At 36.7% G+C, this 16,047-nt stretch overlaps 1 protein-coding gene across 1 annotated transcript; it reads left to right on the plus strand.

Annotated features, from left to right (window-relative positions):
• The first annotated feature begins 1,970 nt into the window (after window positions 1-1,970).
• LOC104596808 (ER-based factor for assembly of V-ATPase) lies at window positions 1,971-9,588 on the plus strand. The gene is made up of 4 exons (XM_010258102.2): window positions 1,971-2,322; window positions 2,424-2,562; window positions 8,920-9,005; window positions 9,174-9,588. Exons 1-4 carry the CDS (start codon window positions 2,053-2,055, stop codon window positions 9,297-9,299), a joined length of 621 nt encoding a protein of 206 aa, XP_010256404.1. The 5' UTR covers window positions 1,971-2,052; the 3' UTR covers window positions 9,300-9,588.
• Window positions 9,589-16,047: the final 6,459 nt, after the last annotated feature.

Here is a 16,047-nt window from a genome sequence, read left to right on the forward strand (position 1 = left end):
CAGATCTTTCTTGACCTTGAAGGATTGACTAGAAGTGTACTACGAGCTCAAGAGCTCATTTAAGTACCCCTTTTATTCAGTTTTGCTATTGGAATTCCATAATTAAGGTTACATATGAGAGGTAAGCCTCTCACTCTACCATTTAGCTCAAGTTCATAATCTCTATTTTTTAGTTCAATTCTAGGTTTTTTGAAGTTTTGAAACCTGAGAAAACTTGCATTCTCAAATCACTCTCGGAGAAATTGGATGCATTTTTTACCAAATTTTAGGAATTCTTAGCAATAGTTTTTTAATCTTTTGTTATAAATTAAGCCTGAAAAACTCTCATATTTGGCTGCTACACCAACTTAGAGAGAGGTGTGCTTAACACCTGCCTCTAGAATCCAAAATCTCTTGGTTAATTGCCTTTTCTACAAAAAATGATGTCATTATCAAGGAAATAAAATCAATTTTTGAAACTGAAACAATGGTTCATTTCCTTTGAAAAAAGGGTGGTGACGCTGCCTTCTCTGAGTTGGCCATAAGCTTCTTGGAGCTCACAACTATCATTTATCTTCTTTGAAAAGGGATCATTATGACCAAGGCATTGGCCCATGTGTACCTTATAGGTAAATTTGGTCAAGCGCAAAAAAATTAGGAGATTGCGTGTGGCAAAAAGTAGGAAGTGTATACTTAGCCCATTTTAGATTGCGTGTGGCAAAAAGATACTTAGCCCATTTTAGATTCCATTTCCATGCATCTTAGTTCCCTCTTGCTTTAGTGTATATATGTTGATTAAATGTGGTTCATCTAGAGAAATATGAGAAACACAAGAAACAAAAGAATTGTTTCTACATAAGATGCCAAATGGGGCCTAAAATGGTGAGGATGAAATTTGAGATTTATTTTATATAATAATCCATTTCAAGGGCCTATTCAAACTAGGGATGGATTTGAGCCGAGTCAAGCCGAATAGTTAGCTATTCGAGCTTGGCTCGCCAAGACAGTATGAGGCTTAAGCTCTATTCGAGCTAGAGACTTGAGCTCAAGTTTGGCTTGAGTCAAAAGCTCATAAGCTCGAGGTTGACTGAATCAAATGCTTTATAAAAGTAAAAAAAAAAACTATATATAAAAAATAATTTTTTTATTTGATATTTAAAAAATTAATAATTATAATAATTAATTATTATTATATATAAGAATAAAACTATTATATATATTTAAGTATGTATGTATGAATGTGTATGTAGAAGCTTGATTAGGCTCACGAGTCAAGCTTTATTAGGCTTTAACTCGACTCAATTAGTAAACAACCCTATAAATTGGATTCAAGCTCAACTCAAAACTCGATTTAAACTAAACCAAACCGAGTTTTTCATGAGCCAAGCTCAAACGGCTCCTAAAAACTTGATTCATTGCCACCCCTAATTCAAACCATCATTAGAGGCCCATGGTTTGAGATGGGCTCTTAGGTAATATTGTATATAGGGCTATCTAAGGACTCTAAAAGTCTGAAATCTTATCAAACATTGATGCCATTGTCCCGGATTCGAATGATATCAGGTTGGATTTGGACTTTACGATTTAACTCCACCAAATATGATTAAGATCCGAATTGATTACATTATAATATATTTATTTTAATATATATATATATACATATATATAATTTATATAATTATATAGAAAATATAAAAGTACAATTTTATATAAAAGTTATATTATACTACATATAACTTTATATAGATAAGAAATTCAATTTTTTGTATTTATATTAATTACTTATTTATAAAATTTAAAATGTAATAAATTTTTAATTTTTTTCTTTATTTAAAAAATGAAGCAAAAGCGGATTAAAATCGAAATTCGATCAGATTACGGATCAGATTTGGACTTCACTTTTCATTTAGATCCGAATCCGATCCGTTTACAGTCCATGGACAATGTCCTCTATGATGTGGTTCAATAGAATTTGTTGCCCGTAGAGTTGAGTGACTACACATCAAAACTAAAAGGTCTGAGTGACTCCGTTTTTGTTCTGGTGCACAAGCCTAGGTTGAGAAAACTGGGAATATGGCGACAACGGATGAGACGGCAAGTTCAGGTGGATTGGTCATCGCCAACAGTGAAACCATCCGCTCTTTCCTACGGTCGGCCTCCAAGGATTCAAATCTCACCGACGAGCTCCGAAAATCTGCTTCCAATCTCTTGTCTCAGACCTCTGTTCCATACAAATCACTGAGGACTATTTGGTTTGCATCTCCCTCTTCCACAAGACCTAAGCTTCTTCAGCTCTTCTCGGGCTCTGATTTCGTCTTCTCCAGCCCCAAACCCAGGGAGAAGGTATTGCGGGATTGACAAAGAGAGTAAAAAAAGTGCCCCAAATTTTTATTCTCCGGTTCTGTTTCTTGTTCTGAAATGGCATTTTTGTTTATTTATTTCAGAGTGAAGAGTTGAAGGTGAGGTTGAGAAGGCTTGAAGAATTGGCAGAACAAAAGGCTTATGAAGAGATCGTTAAGGATATAACGCCGGAGAAGTCTACTAATGAACCATTCTCATCCTACAAAGATCAATTAGGGTTCGGTAAGGATCTTGTTTTCGTTTATTATAAAAAAGGATCTTGTTTTCGTTGTTGTTCAATGGTTATTACTTGTTTGTTTGAAATTAAATCCTTTTTTGCAGCATTATCAGGCTTAATATCCATGTTTTGAATCCTCGAAGTTCAGTAAATTAATTCTTATAGCGAATTGTTATTTTCAATAACTGGACGCCATTAAAATTCGGATGAACTGCTGACATTTAGAATATTTTCGCGTAAGGTTTATATTATTAGTTTTTCCCACCTGCTTTCTACATTTTCATTGCTACTCTTTCTTATTTTTAACTTTACTATGGAAATAAAATCCTTTAAATTTCTCTTTATATTATAATAACAGAATAAGTAAAATGATTTCATCTATTAGATACTCGGCAAAGGTTAAGGGAGTTTGCAGAGTTTAAAGAAAGGTGGGAGTTGGTGGATCTCCCACTGGTGGGAGGCTAAATATACTTGGATTAATAACAACGATGAATCAGCCTTTTTATATCAGTATTAAATTCAGACCAGGGAGTGGAGATCAGATAGCATTTTGGAAAGACCCTTGGCTCAGAAACCAATCCTTAAATAAGCTATTCCCTTCTCTTTATTTGTTGATTAAGAGTAAAAATGCCTTGAATAAAGATTATGTTGAAGTTCTATTGATAAAAAAGATTATGTTGAACTTCTGGGGAGTCAGGTGCTATGGGGTCCAAAGCTGAGGCAAAGCCTAAATGATTGGGAGGTTGTGGAGTTCATGAGATTGATAGAGTTGCTGCAGCAGTTTAATCTGAATCCAAATGAACAGTATATTATGCTCTAGTCTCCAGAAACCTTGGGTAATTCTCAGTCGAATCTTTTTCCAGATTTTGGCTCCTTTAAATGCTGAAGCAGTCCCATGGGTGTTGATTTGGAAAGTTAAATGGCCTCTGAAAGTGAAGTTTTTTGTATGGTTTGCAATTATCAACAGAATTTCTACTATAGATCACTTAAATAGAAGGGGTATCACCATTGTTAACCAATGTCTGGTTCTGTCAATCATAGGTGGAAGATGTAGCTCATATGTTAATCTGGTGACCTGTTACCTACTATATATGGAGCCATTTTCTGTAACTGTTCAAGGTAGTGATAGTGTTTCCAAGGGATCTGCTCTCTTTGATTGCGGCATGACCAGCCAAGATGTTTAGTAGCAGGGGAAAGAAATTATGGCAATTGGTTAGTGGTGCCGTTAATAAATCAGCCTTAGAGACTAAGAGGTTGATTGGGAAGATAGAAAGGTGTCTGATTGAGTGGGCCAGGGTTCTGAAAGAGTTCAGTGGATGACGCAAGATCAGTTTATTTTTAGAATTCTTTTTGTGGATTATTATAAATCATTAATAAGTGATCAAGTCTTATGGAATCAGTAAACTTTTTGTAGTATCTTTTCATTTAGCCTTTTCTGTCCTGGGGGGGGGGGAGCGGATTTTGTATTTAGTTTGAGGGAACCTCATCCTGGTTAACTTAGATAAATGTCCTAAAACGCACAGGCATGATGTGAGGTGTTCCACTACCTGGAGGCATTAGGCATCGCTCAGAATGCAAGTGGTGTAACCCAACTTTTATGAGAATTGTAGTTTGGCAACCCATATTTAGAAGAGATCCTAATGGCTGCGAGTTGCCACAGATCTCAACTTCAGTACATTGAGCCAAATCCTAATCAGGAGGACACAAGGGTTTGGAGGTGGGAAGCATCAGGATCATTTACAGCAAGTTCTTTCTATAAGTGACTGGTGGGCACAATTCCTAGCACGTTTCTGGCTTCAAAATTTGGTATTATACAGTCCCATTGAAGGTTGGATTCCTGGTGTGGACAGCTGCATTAAACAGATGCTTGAAAAGGGTAATTTGCTAAGGAGGGTTATGATGGTGGGCAGTGGCGGTTGTGTGTTGTGTAATGAATGTGATGAAATAGTGAATCATGTGTTGGATTGTAGGTTTGGGAGGAATGCTGGTTATGGATAAGAGAAAATTTTGGAGTGGAAGATTGTTGTTCGGAATTGATGCCTTTTTTCAGAGTTGCCATTGGGTCAAGTCTGTTGATGTCTTTTAAGCCTTCTCAATTGATGATGTCTTTTGTAAATGGGGAGAAGTGGTTGGAACTTCTTCCATAAAGGTTGTGGTTCCAAGGCTGTGGAATTACTATAGTTGTCAAGGTGATGTCTAGGTGGGCATCTAAGTGACAAGGTGCCCTTGGAGGGTAGCTTCAACCAAGCACCTGCATCTTTTTTGTATTAGGTGCTATTTTCTACATAGTATTTTTGTATTTTTTTTTATTTTATGACATTGTAACTTTATAGCTTTACAATAGATATTATTACATTAAACTTTGTGGGTTTATGATATTTTTTATAAATCTTATATAAGTTACTTTTTATTATTTTCTTATGTTTTTGGATTCGCACAAATTGGCGACGTAATATTGAACCCTTTAAGATATTATTTCCCCATCCCAAGGAGCTTTGTAGATGGGAGGCAGATCTGGGATGGTTCTTTGCTTGCAAACGAATGTATTGGCTCAAGGTTCAAAACTGAGTCACTGGATAGTATTTGTAAATTAGACATGGAGAAAGCTTATACCACGTCAGTGGAGTTTTATGCAATATCTCCTAAGAAGAATGGGTTTCAGGGTCAAATGGAGAAAGTGGATGGAAGTATGTCTATCAACAGAGAATCTTTCCATCTTGGTGATTGGTATCCCTAAAGGCTTCTTTGCTGTTGAGAGAGGGCTGAGGCAAGGTGATCCCTTTCCTCTTCATCATTGTGGTGGAAGCTCTTAGCAGATAGTAAGTAGAGCTGTGGAGGGGGAACACTTGGAAGGTTTTAAGGTTGCAACAAACAGTGAAACTGTGAGTTCACTTCAATTTGCCGATGATCCATTGGTTTTTTTCAAGGCTGGCAGCCAACAACTTGCTTTTCTTGAGCTGCTTGTTGATTGGTTTTGAAGCTGTTTTAGGCTTGAAGATCAACCTCCAGAAAAGTGAATCCATACCTGTGGGTGAATTCCCAAACATTGCAAACCTTGCAGAAGACTTGGGTTGCAGGACAGGTTTCCTCCCTTCCAAATTCTTAGGGCTGCCTTCGGGAGAAAATTACACATCCAAAGAGATTTGGGATCCGGTGATTGAGAGGGTCCAGCAAAAACTGGCAGGTTGGGAATTGATAAAAAAAAACTGGCAGGTTGGGAATTGATAAAAAAATGATAAAAAAAAACTGGCAGGTTGGGAAAAGCTTTATCTTTCAAAGGGTGGGAAGCAAACACTGATTCAGAGTGTTCTTTCAAATCTATCTACCTATTTTTTGTCACTCTGTGGCTTCTGCTTCAGTTCTAGCTCTTTAGAAAAGCTTCAAAGAGATTTCCTTTGGGATGGTAGAGAGGAAGAGAAGAAGTTTCATTTGATTGCCTAGACAGAAGTTTGTAAGCCAAAAAACCAAGGTGGTTTAGGTTTAAGACATTTGAAACAGATCAATGGAGCTCTTCTTTCAAAGTAGCTGTGGAGGTTTGCTCATGAAAAGTAGGATTTCTGGAGATCCATTATAAGTTGCAAGTATGGAGAAAATGACTTGGGGTGGGAAACAAATCCTGTAAATGAATCCTATGGCACAAGTTTGTGGAAAGGAGTCATGCAGAACAGGGAGGAGTTTTTCAAATTTGTTACCTTCAAAATAGGAATTGGAGAGAGAGTCCATTTTTGGGAAGACAGGTGGTGTGGCTCTCTACCCCTAAGCCAAGTTTTTCTAGGCATCTATGCCATACATTGCAACTAATAAATCTGCCAAGATCAGAGGTTATGAAGTTTTAGGCGGACAGCAGGTTTGGATCCCTCGTTGCACAGAAAAGTAAATGACTGGGATTTGGAGGATCTCTCAAACTTGTTGCTTCTGTTAGGAGTAACCGAGTAAGACCTCAGGCTCAGCCCGATCTTGAAGATGGGTTAGGGTGGTTAAGTCAGAGTTCAAATTGTTTTACAATAAAATCAATGTTTAAAAATCTGGTTACTCCTCAAATCAGCGGTGGCCTGGGGCTGGATCTGGAAATTGAAGATCCATTGTAAGGTGATTTTTTTCATGTGGTTGGTTGTGAGGGAAGAGTTCAAACTATTGATCTGCTTCAATCAAAAGGGATGGCTCATTGTTAACCATTGTTGCTTATGTGGGTTGGCAGCAGAGAATGTGAATCATACTCTCATACACTGCAAGTTCTCCACCGCAGTTTGGTCTCATTGTTTCAACCTATTTGGGGTCTCTTGGGCTGTTCCCCAAGATTTGGAATCAATGTTCTCATCCTGGAGCTTGGACAGCCTTTCAAAGTGGGGAAAGGTCCTCTGAAACATGACACCTGGAGCAATCTGCCGGTCAGTTTGGAAAGAAAGAAACAGGACTTTTCATAATCAATCACTGCCAGTTGAGAGGATTTGTGGCAAAGTGGAGAGGGTTCTGGTGAAATGGGCTTCCATCCACAGCCTGTTCAAGGGCTTTGACTTTAGAATCATTTGGGATGAAAACTTTGTCTTTTGATCTATTCTCTGGTGTTTTTTTGTGATGTTTGCACTGGTTATTCTTGATGCTGTTGTTTTAAGGGAATCTCTCCCATAGCTTTTTCTTTTCAGATTAATAAAGTTTTCATTTCCACCTTTCAAAAAATAATACCTGAATCAATAAATTAAGAACTTAAAGATTTTTATCCAAACAGCATACAAGAGATACCAAGGAATTATTATTATATTATCATTGTTCCTCCTCCTAGGATAAAAACAAGGGATTAGCACCTATGTTTTCTTTTCTTTCTTCTTTTTCTTCTCATAAATATGTTGCTTTTCTATGTTTTTATGAGGTTTATACCTATTTCATGAGGATAATGGTAAGTATTAGTCAAAGATTAATTTTCACCTAGTCAACTTTCTCTGGTCGCCTAGGTTCTCCTTGGTGCCTTGAAAACTATGGACACCACCTCATAGGGGCTTTCTAAAGCTCAACTTGGATGGCAGTAGCTTGGGAAATCTGTGCCCATCTTGAGTGAGGTGTTTCCAGAGATGAATGGAAAATGAAGGCAATGTTCTGAGGTACAATAAGAGATAAGGACTCTATTTGAGTGTTGCTTTTGGGTGCTCTTCAAGGATTAAGGCTGGCTAGAGAAATGAATGTGGAAAAACTAATCATCAAAGGTGGTGATCAATTGGCTGAAGCATCATGAGCAGGCTATGTGGTTGTATAGAAATGAACTCTAGGAACCAGGTGGCTGGCCAGGAATATAGAGGTGACTGTGACAGCTTGGTGGATGCAAAGATGGGCTAATAGATGGAAGACACTATCCTAGCTTGGGGTACATGAATTTTTTTCTTTTTTGGTAACTGAGGTGTATGAAAGCTTGTACGTATCTGTTTACTGTTTTTAATCATTAATATTACAGTTACTTACCAAAACAATGAAATAAAATAAAAGTTAAGGGAAAGAAAGCATAGGAAAAATGAGGGTTTTCAAATGAAATTTGGACCTCTTAAATGCAAAGGTGGAAGAGATAATTTGCATGATAATTGATATCTTCAGAACAGGAGAACAAAATCCTTTCAATCCAAGTTGATGGGGAAAAGTCAGTAATATGGAAGTGTTTGTTGTTTTCCAAGTTGACTTGGTTGGATTTGTGGTGGTGGTTCTTGCAATTTTTCCAACAAAAAGCCTTTTTTTTGTTTAACATGTCATTATGTTTATTGTTTTCCAGTATCAAAACAACATAAACTCTGGCTTTGTGACTAAATTTATTTGACAGCATTTTTGAGTGCTATGAACATCTCTTGACAGCAACTAGTCACTTGCTGATGCCACCATGTTGCTTGGGATTGTCACTTATAACTTTTGAGCTACTTACATAGATATTTAATAATTGTTGTAACAATATGCTTCATCTGACTTATTATCCATCAATACCCATATACTGCATTTTTTATGATATAAGTATGACATTGATTTCTCTAGTTGTGACTTGTGACACATGCGGCTTCATTCAAAGTAATAATGGTAGTTTGTAACTGCAAAATGTTACTACAGTGCAGCTATTAACTACATTGTTTTTCCAACTTAATGAAGCTTATTTTCCCCTAAGATTTAGAGTCAGAGTCTGCTATTATCTTCTTTTCTTTCTTATTTTTTTTCCTTTTTTCTATCATTAGCTCTGCTATAAGCTTGTCCTTGCTGTTTTGATATTTTCTTTGTTTTTCCTTTAACTGTGTCAGTTGGTGAGGTAATTTTATTTTTGAGCTTCTCATTTGTTTTTAAGATTTATTTATCCAATTGGAAGCTTTGAAGACAAGGCCAGCCTTAAATTTTTGCAGGACTGCATGTTGTTCTTACAATGTTTACTGGTTACTTGGTTGGATATGCTGCTTTCAGGGCTCTGTTCAATCACAGTCCTATCATGGTAACTTTCAGAAAATTCTTGGAAATGTTTTACCAATTTACAACTCTAGTGGGCCTTCAGCTATTAAGTGCTGTTTTTTCTTTTTCTTTTTCTTTTTTTTTTTCTGTGCATATTGGATATTTCAAAGTGATATTGGTGACAAGTGCTGCTCCTATTTCTAATGTGTAGAATGCTGCTGGAGGTATCCTTGGACTGGTGGGTGGTATGCTGCTGGAAACACTTCTTTTCATAATTAGAACTTCTCAGGATTTGAGATCCTCACCTTCCACCTCAAAGCTAAAGAAGAATCAATAGGAAGTTTCTAGAGGCTAGAATCTTGTGCATTATTTGTTGCAACATTCGGAGAAATAATGACGAATTGTATTCCTTGTACATTCCAACTAATGCAACTTCTTATCCATCCAATTGGAAGCTTCATGTTTGAAGTGGAAAATGCTATGATTTCAAGTGTTGTACAGTTTCTAATTTTTTACGAGCAATTAACAGCTAGTGTTCTAACTTTCAAGTGTTTGTATTTTACTAAGAAAAGGGAATGATGGAATCAAGTATGTGGTAGTAACCACAATAAATTGTCTTTCTGTAACTAGGTGTAAATATCGGAAATTCCCATTTGCTCATTCCATGTTATTAGCAATATTATAAGGGATGTTCAACAATAAGGTTGGTTTTGTTTTTGAAAACAAAAACAACTGTCATATCAGAAAAATTGGAGAACAAAAAGTGAGAATGAAAATGGGAAGAAGATAAGAAATTGAGAGGAAGATAGGGGAAAGAATTAGGGAAGAAAGCATTCAAGAGAAAATGACAAGTTTGTTATCATTCCATAACCATCCTCATGCTAATCGAGGTTTATATACTGACCTTTACATGAGTAATAGAAAGCAGTTATAATGTCTAGTAACAGATTACTAAAAATGGAAACGTAACTAACTTGCACCAATGCTGACTTTGCCTTGTACACTCGATCCATGAGCTGGATTGGTGACTCAACCATGTTGACCTAGCACCTTGTTAAGCCCTCAAACAGCCCTACAACTAGGCCTATGGCTCCACTGTATGAAGACTTGGGGTAACTGCCTAGTTGCCTCTCTTCACCATTCTCCTAGCTAAAATAGCAGTAGGCTGATGAGTATATTCTGTGAACTAAGCAGGAACTTCAGTGTCAGATGTATGAGTTCCAATCTTCTTTAATTGTGAAATGTGGAAGGTGGGGTGAATCTTAGAAAAAGTTGGGAGGTCCAGTATGTAGGTTATCTCACCAACCTTATCAAGCACCTCGTAGGGGCCAAAATAAAGAGGAGAAAGCTTATGATTGTCTCTGTAAGCTACAGAAATTTGCCTATAAGGCTTAAGCTTCACATAAACCCAATCCTCAATGTCAAGTTTCCTTTCAAATCTTCTTCTATCAGCCAAGGTCTTCATCATTTTCTGAGCTTGAGTCAAGTGATATTTCAGGAGCTACAACATTGACTCTTTGTCCTACAACTGTTGATTAACAGAAGTTACAACTGAATCTCCTAAGAAATAGGGCACATGGATAAGAGGAGGATACCCATATAAGGCCTCAAATGGAGAAGTGCGTGTAGTTGTATGAAAAGTTGTGTTATACCACCACTCGTCTAAAGAGAGCCACTTAGCCCACTATTTAGCTTGATCACAAAATATGCACTTGAGATAAGTCTCCAAGCTTCTATTAACCACCTCAGTCTGGCCATCAATTTGAGGATGGTTAGAAGATGAAAACATCAAGTTCACACTTTGCAACTTAACAACTCCTACTAGAAGGTGCTCAAAAGGACAAAATCCTTGTCACTCACAATAGAATTGGATAAGCCATGAAACTTAAAGACATGATCCATGAAGGATTGAGCCACCATAGAAGCTTTAAAGGGATGAAGTAGGGGCATGAAGTGAGCATACTATAGAAATTTGCCTACTACAACAAAAATTACATCAAAGCCCTGTGACTTTGGTAGACCCTCAATGAAATCCATGCTTATTGCTTGCTAAGCACCTTCTGGAATTGGGAGAGGCTACAAGAGACTAAGAGTTACTGAGTGGTCATATTTGCATATTTGATAGATGCTACAAGTTTTGATGAATTGCCACACATCTTTTGCCATTCTGCTAAAAAAAAAACACTACTTGCATTCTCTTGAGGGTAGCATATACACCCGAATGGCCACCAATTGGTGTATTATGCATCAGATGAATGATTTTCTTCCTTAAAGCAGGATCGTTCCCCACAACTATCCTCCCCTTCTTCTTAAGGATTGCATTTTCCCAAGAATACTGTGTCTAGGGTAATTGAAGAAACTTAAGATTCTTGGACAGAAGCAATGAGTTGCTAGAGACACTCATCCTTCTCCCAGTTGGCTTCTATTTCCTCCAAGAGGCCAGATTGTATGCTTGATACTGATAAAACAAACAACTCAGAATTGTGCACCCTTGAAAGAGCATCAACAACTACATATTCTCTTCCCTTCTTATAATAGATCTCATAATCAAATCCAAGTAGCTTTATCAACCATCTTTATTGTCCAGGGGTTGTGATCTTCTGTTCCAATAGATACTTCAAACTCTGATGGTCAGTTTTCACATCAAAGTGCCTTCCATTGAGGTAGTGTTCACACCTCAACTACATAAACCAAGGCCGACAATTCTCTCTCATAATCTAAGAGTTGTTGGTGCCTTTTGGAGAGTGCCTTATTGATGAATGCAAGTGGGTGGCCTTCGCATCAAAACAACACCAATTCCTTGACTTGAAACATTTATCTCTATAACAAAAACCTTGGAAAAGTTTGGTAAGCAAAGTATTGGTGCAGAAACCATAGTTTGCTTGAGCCTTTGGAAAGCCTCTTCTGCTTCATCATTCCACTTAAACCCATTCTTCTTCAATAAAGCAATTAAGGGCTTGTTGATATGACCATAATTCCTTACAAATCTCCTATAGTAACCTGTGAGGCCTAGAAATCCCTTTAATTGCTTAACTTTTGCAGGTGTTGGTCATTTAAGGACTGTTTCTACATTCTTTGGATCAGTTGAGACCCCATCTATAGAGATAAAATTGCCCAAGTACTCGACCTTGATACCGCCAAAGCTACACTTGTTCATCTTGGCATACAAAGTATGAGTTCTAAGCATGGTAAGTACTTGCCTAAAGTGATTCACATGTTGTTCCTTGGAAGGGCTATACACTAGTATGTCATAAAAAAAAAAAAAAAAAAAAAAAAAACTAGTGCAAACTTCCTTAAGAAAGCTCTAAATAGGTCATTCATTAAGCTTTGAAATGTTGAGGGTGCATTAGTAAAGGCCAAATGGCATGACAAGAAATTCATAATGACCATCATGAGTCCTAAATGCAACCTTATACTCATCCCTAATATGCATTCTAATTTGAATGTAGGGATTACCGAAGTTCTTGTTGTCAATTACATAATTGAGGGAAGTATAGTTGATTCCTCCCTGCTCTTGACACGAATGGTAAGGAACTGAACCAATTCACTGTGAGTGGCTTTCTTTAGTTGTTGAGACAAGGCTTTCTTAGGTACTACCACCAATGTTGCAGTTTGCTCACCGAACAATACTATTTGTCTATCAGCTAAGGTGAATTCCATCCTCAAGGTTTTGAAGTTCCAAAAGATATCACCAAGTGTTTCCAACCATTGTATTCCAAGTATTAGGTCAGAACCACCTAAACTAAGTATCAACACATCAGTTGTAAACACATACCTTTCCACCTTCTTCTTTTTTAGCAATTTTGATGGAATACAATTGTTTTCCCTTACACCTATGTCCTAGTTCATATTTATCACCACATGTAAAGCACAACCCCTTGGCTCTTCTCTCCAACTCCTTACTAAATAAGGTTCTAGTATTTCTGGAATTACCCTTGTTCAGAGGCTGTGCACTATGAGGTAATGGTAGGATTCCAACATGATTGTTTCTAGCTGAGGAAGCTGGTGGTGATGGCCTTGGCAACAAGGGTTGCTATGGGGGCCCAAGCAATAAAGCCTATTTGGGTGGTTTCGTTAATACATAAGGCTGAGGCCTTGGAAGGGACTGATACTGTGGTTTGAGGAGAGTCTTGGCCATTGCAAGTATTGACTCATTAGTAACCTCTTGTAACCTGGCCATTTCCTTCCTGAGGCCTGCAAGGAAGAAACTGAGAGCTTAGATCTCAATCACATTTGCTTGAGTGTATAATTGATCAAATTCATCCAAGTAATCTTGGAGAGAACCAGTTTGTTTGAGGTTCTTGAGCTTAGTGAGGGGATCATCATAAATTTGTTCACCAAATCTCTCATTCATAGCTCTCAAGTACTCCTCCCAAACAAATAAACCCCTTAACCCCCTACTCTTAACATACATTTGATGCCATTGTAGGGCTTTACCTTCTAAGTTGATTAAGGCTACTTTGATCTTGTTCTCAATTGCAATCCAATCAAATTCAAAGAATTGCTCCACCTTGTACAACCAACCCTTGAAATTATCACCATTAAATCTTGGAAAAACAATTTGAGTAATCCTTGTGAAGGGATTCTGTTGTGGCATGTTCATCTATTGGTTCTATTGAGTATTAATGGTTTGAACCCGGAAGCTCAATGTTATAAGTAACTCCTTCATTTTAGCCAAAGATCTATCGAACCTCTCGCTTAACTTAGCAATTCAAGCATATGCTCGATCTTGCCTTTGATTTGCCTCTCGAGTGAAGTTCTTGAAGGATTCCTTGAGCCTCCTATCTTCTTAGCCCCTAGTAGCCCTAACTGGTCTGCTGCAATTTAAAATTCTCAAGCAATGATGCCAAGATTGAGCTTTGATACCACTTGATACACACTTGTGTATCAACTCCAAAATCTTTAGAGATCAAAAAGAACTAAGAATGAAAACGGGAAGAAGATAAGGAGAAGATGAAAAGAAATTAAGAGAAAAATGGGGGAAGAATTAGCGAAGAAAGTATTTGAGAGAAAATGACAAATTTGTTATCATTCCATAACCATCCTCATGCTAATTGAGGCTTATATATTGGCCTTTACATGAGTAATAGAAAGCAGTTACAATTGTCTAGTAACACTACTAAAAATGGAAACATAACTAACTTGCACCAATGCTGACTTTGCATTGTACACTTGATCCATGAGCTAGATTGGTGATTCAGCCTTGTAGACCTGACATCTTGTTAAGCCCTCAAACAGCCTTTCAACTGCTAGTAATTGTCAAACTGCCAATTGCATTTTATTCCTATCATTAAACCTTATTAAATTATATGGATAGGAGAAACTTATAAATCATGCTCTGCTTCTTACAACAGCAAACTAGGGTTTGTTCTCTATTCAAGTGGCATCTATTAACAAGGAGACTACTTATGTGTGAAAACTAGCTACACACATATGGCCTTCTCAATTTGATTAATTCAATGATGGGGCTGCTCTAGCTAGCAGTGATAAGGACAAGGACAAGGAATAAGAAGAATGCATGTTTGTGGACAAGAACAAGAATGGGGAGTAAAGTCTCCACCCCAATAGGGAACCCCAAATTGGACAAATTTTGAAAATAGTTATGTACAATTACTATAATGCCACTACATATATTGAACAAATTTCTATATTACCTTGGTGCTTAATGACGATAGTTAAGTGTTAAACCAATTTAGATTATTGTATTTTTCTTCATTTTAAGTAAATCATTTTTCCCAAAACATGATTTTAATTAAAAAAAATAAAAAATTGGGGAATTCAGGTCCTCAATGGGGAACCTGTCTTCATTGGGGATGGAGGTTCATTTTTCTCCCTGACAAGGATTGAGGATGGGGAAAGAAGAGTTACTTAAAAAATGGGGAGTATGGTTCTTGGTCCCTGCCTTGAGCCTGCCCTATTGGCATTCCTAAATTCCACCATGTCAATATGTTAAAGGGTTAATAACTTATATATACCCAAAGGTTTTAAGAAACTATATATATATATATACCTTGTTGATTTTTAAATGTTAATTTTAAAAGAGAAAATGTTAAAGGACAAAAATGTACTTAAGGCTCAGTTTGGAAAGAGTACAAATGTATGTACAACATAAATACATATAAAATATAAGATTTTGTACTCTACATATTTGCATTTGTACTCCTTCCAAATTCAGCCTAAACTATTCATTGAATTTTCAAAGCTTATGATGGCATCCAAGCCACCATAAAAGGGGCCTAAAATCAACATGGTCAGTGTGGTACATAGCTCGACCAAATTTCCTAGTTCAAGGAGAAACTCAATTCGAACGTTGTTATAACAACAATGAACAATCTATATTACACCCCTGGTGGACAGTGATGGCGGTTTCCAATATGGCGGGCCAACAGCATTTGCCAAAGCAAATATTGGAAAATTATTAATTTCAATTATCAATTGATTTTTGTTTTTTGTTTTTTTTTGTAAATTTTGATTGGCAATCTAATAAATTAAAAAAAGTTGATAAAAATAGCTTAAAAGTTGAAACTCAAAGCTCATGTCATAGCTTAGTAGAAGAATTTTTCTCTTTCATTTGAAGGCTGTGTTTGATACAACATTTATTACATTTATTTATATGTATAATATTAAGCAGTATTAATTAATATGATTACTTAAATTTGAAATGTGCAAATATTTATTGGATTGTGACAAATAATCTAGGTTTGTGATTTGTGTTAATGTTTTTAAACCATGGTTGAACCAGATGGTTGTACTAATTGATTAATCACCTTTTTTAAGTCTATCTCATTTTGAACTTTCATTTTTTTCAAAATGCCATTGACTTGGTCAACAATTTGATGACCTAATTGGCTGAATAATAACCTGTCTGACTTAATTAATGGGTCATGAGTTAGAATTTAATTCTTTTCTTTTTTTTTTTTTTGCATTTTAGCCATTTCCATGTTCTAGTTATCATATACATTTTTAGAAAATCGAAAAGCTGCATTGAAGAAGCACCGAAGTTGATCTCTTTCGCCCAAGTTCACCCAAGATAGTAGTGTTTTCAACTTGCAATTGAATTGGCCAATTGGACTGGTCAACCTAGT

This window comes from Nelumbo nucifera, chromosome 5, assembly GCF_055504915.1.
Source record: "Nelumbo nucifera cultivar China Antique chromosome 5, China Antique-T2T, whole genome shotgun sequence".
NCBI classification, from domain to species: domain Eukaryota; kingdom Viridiplantae; phylum Streptophyta; class Magnoliopsida; order Proteales; family Nelumbonaceae; genus Nelumbo; species Nelumbo nucifera.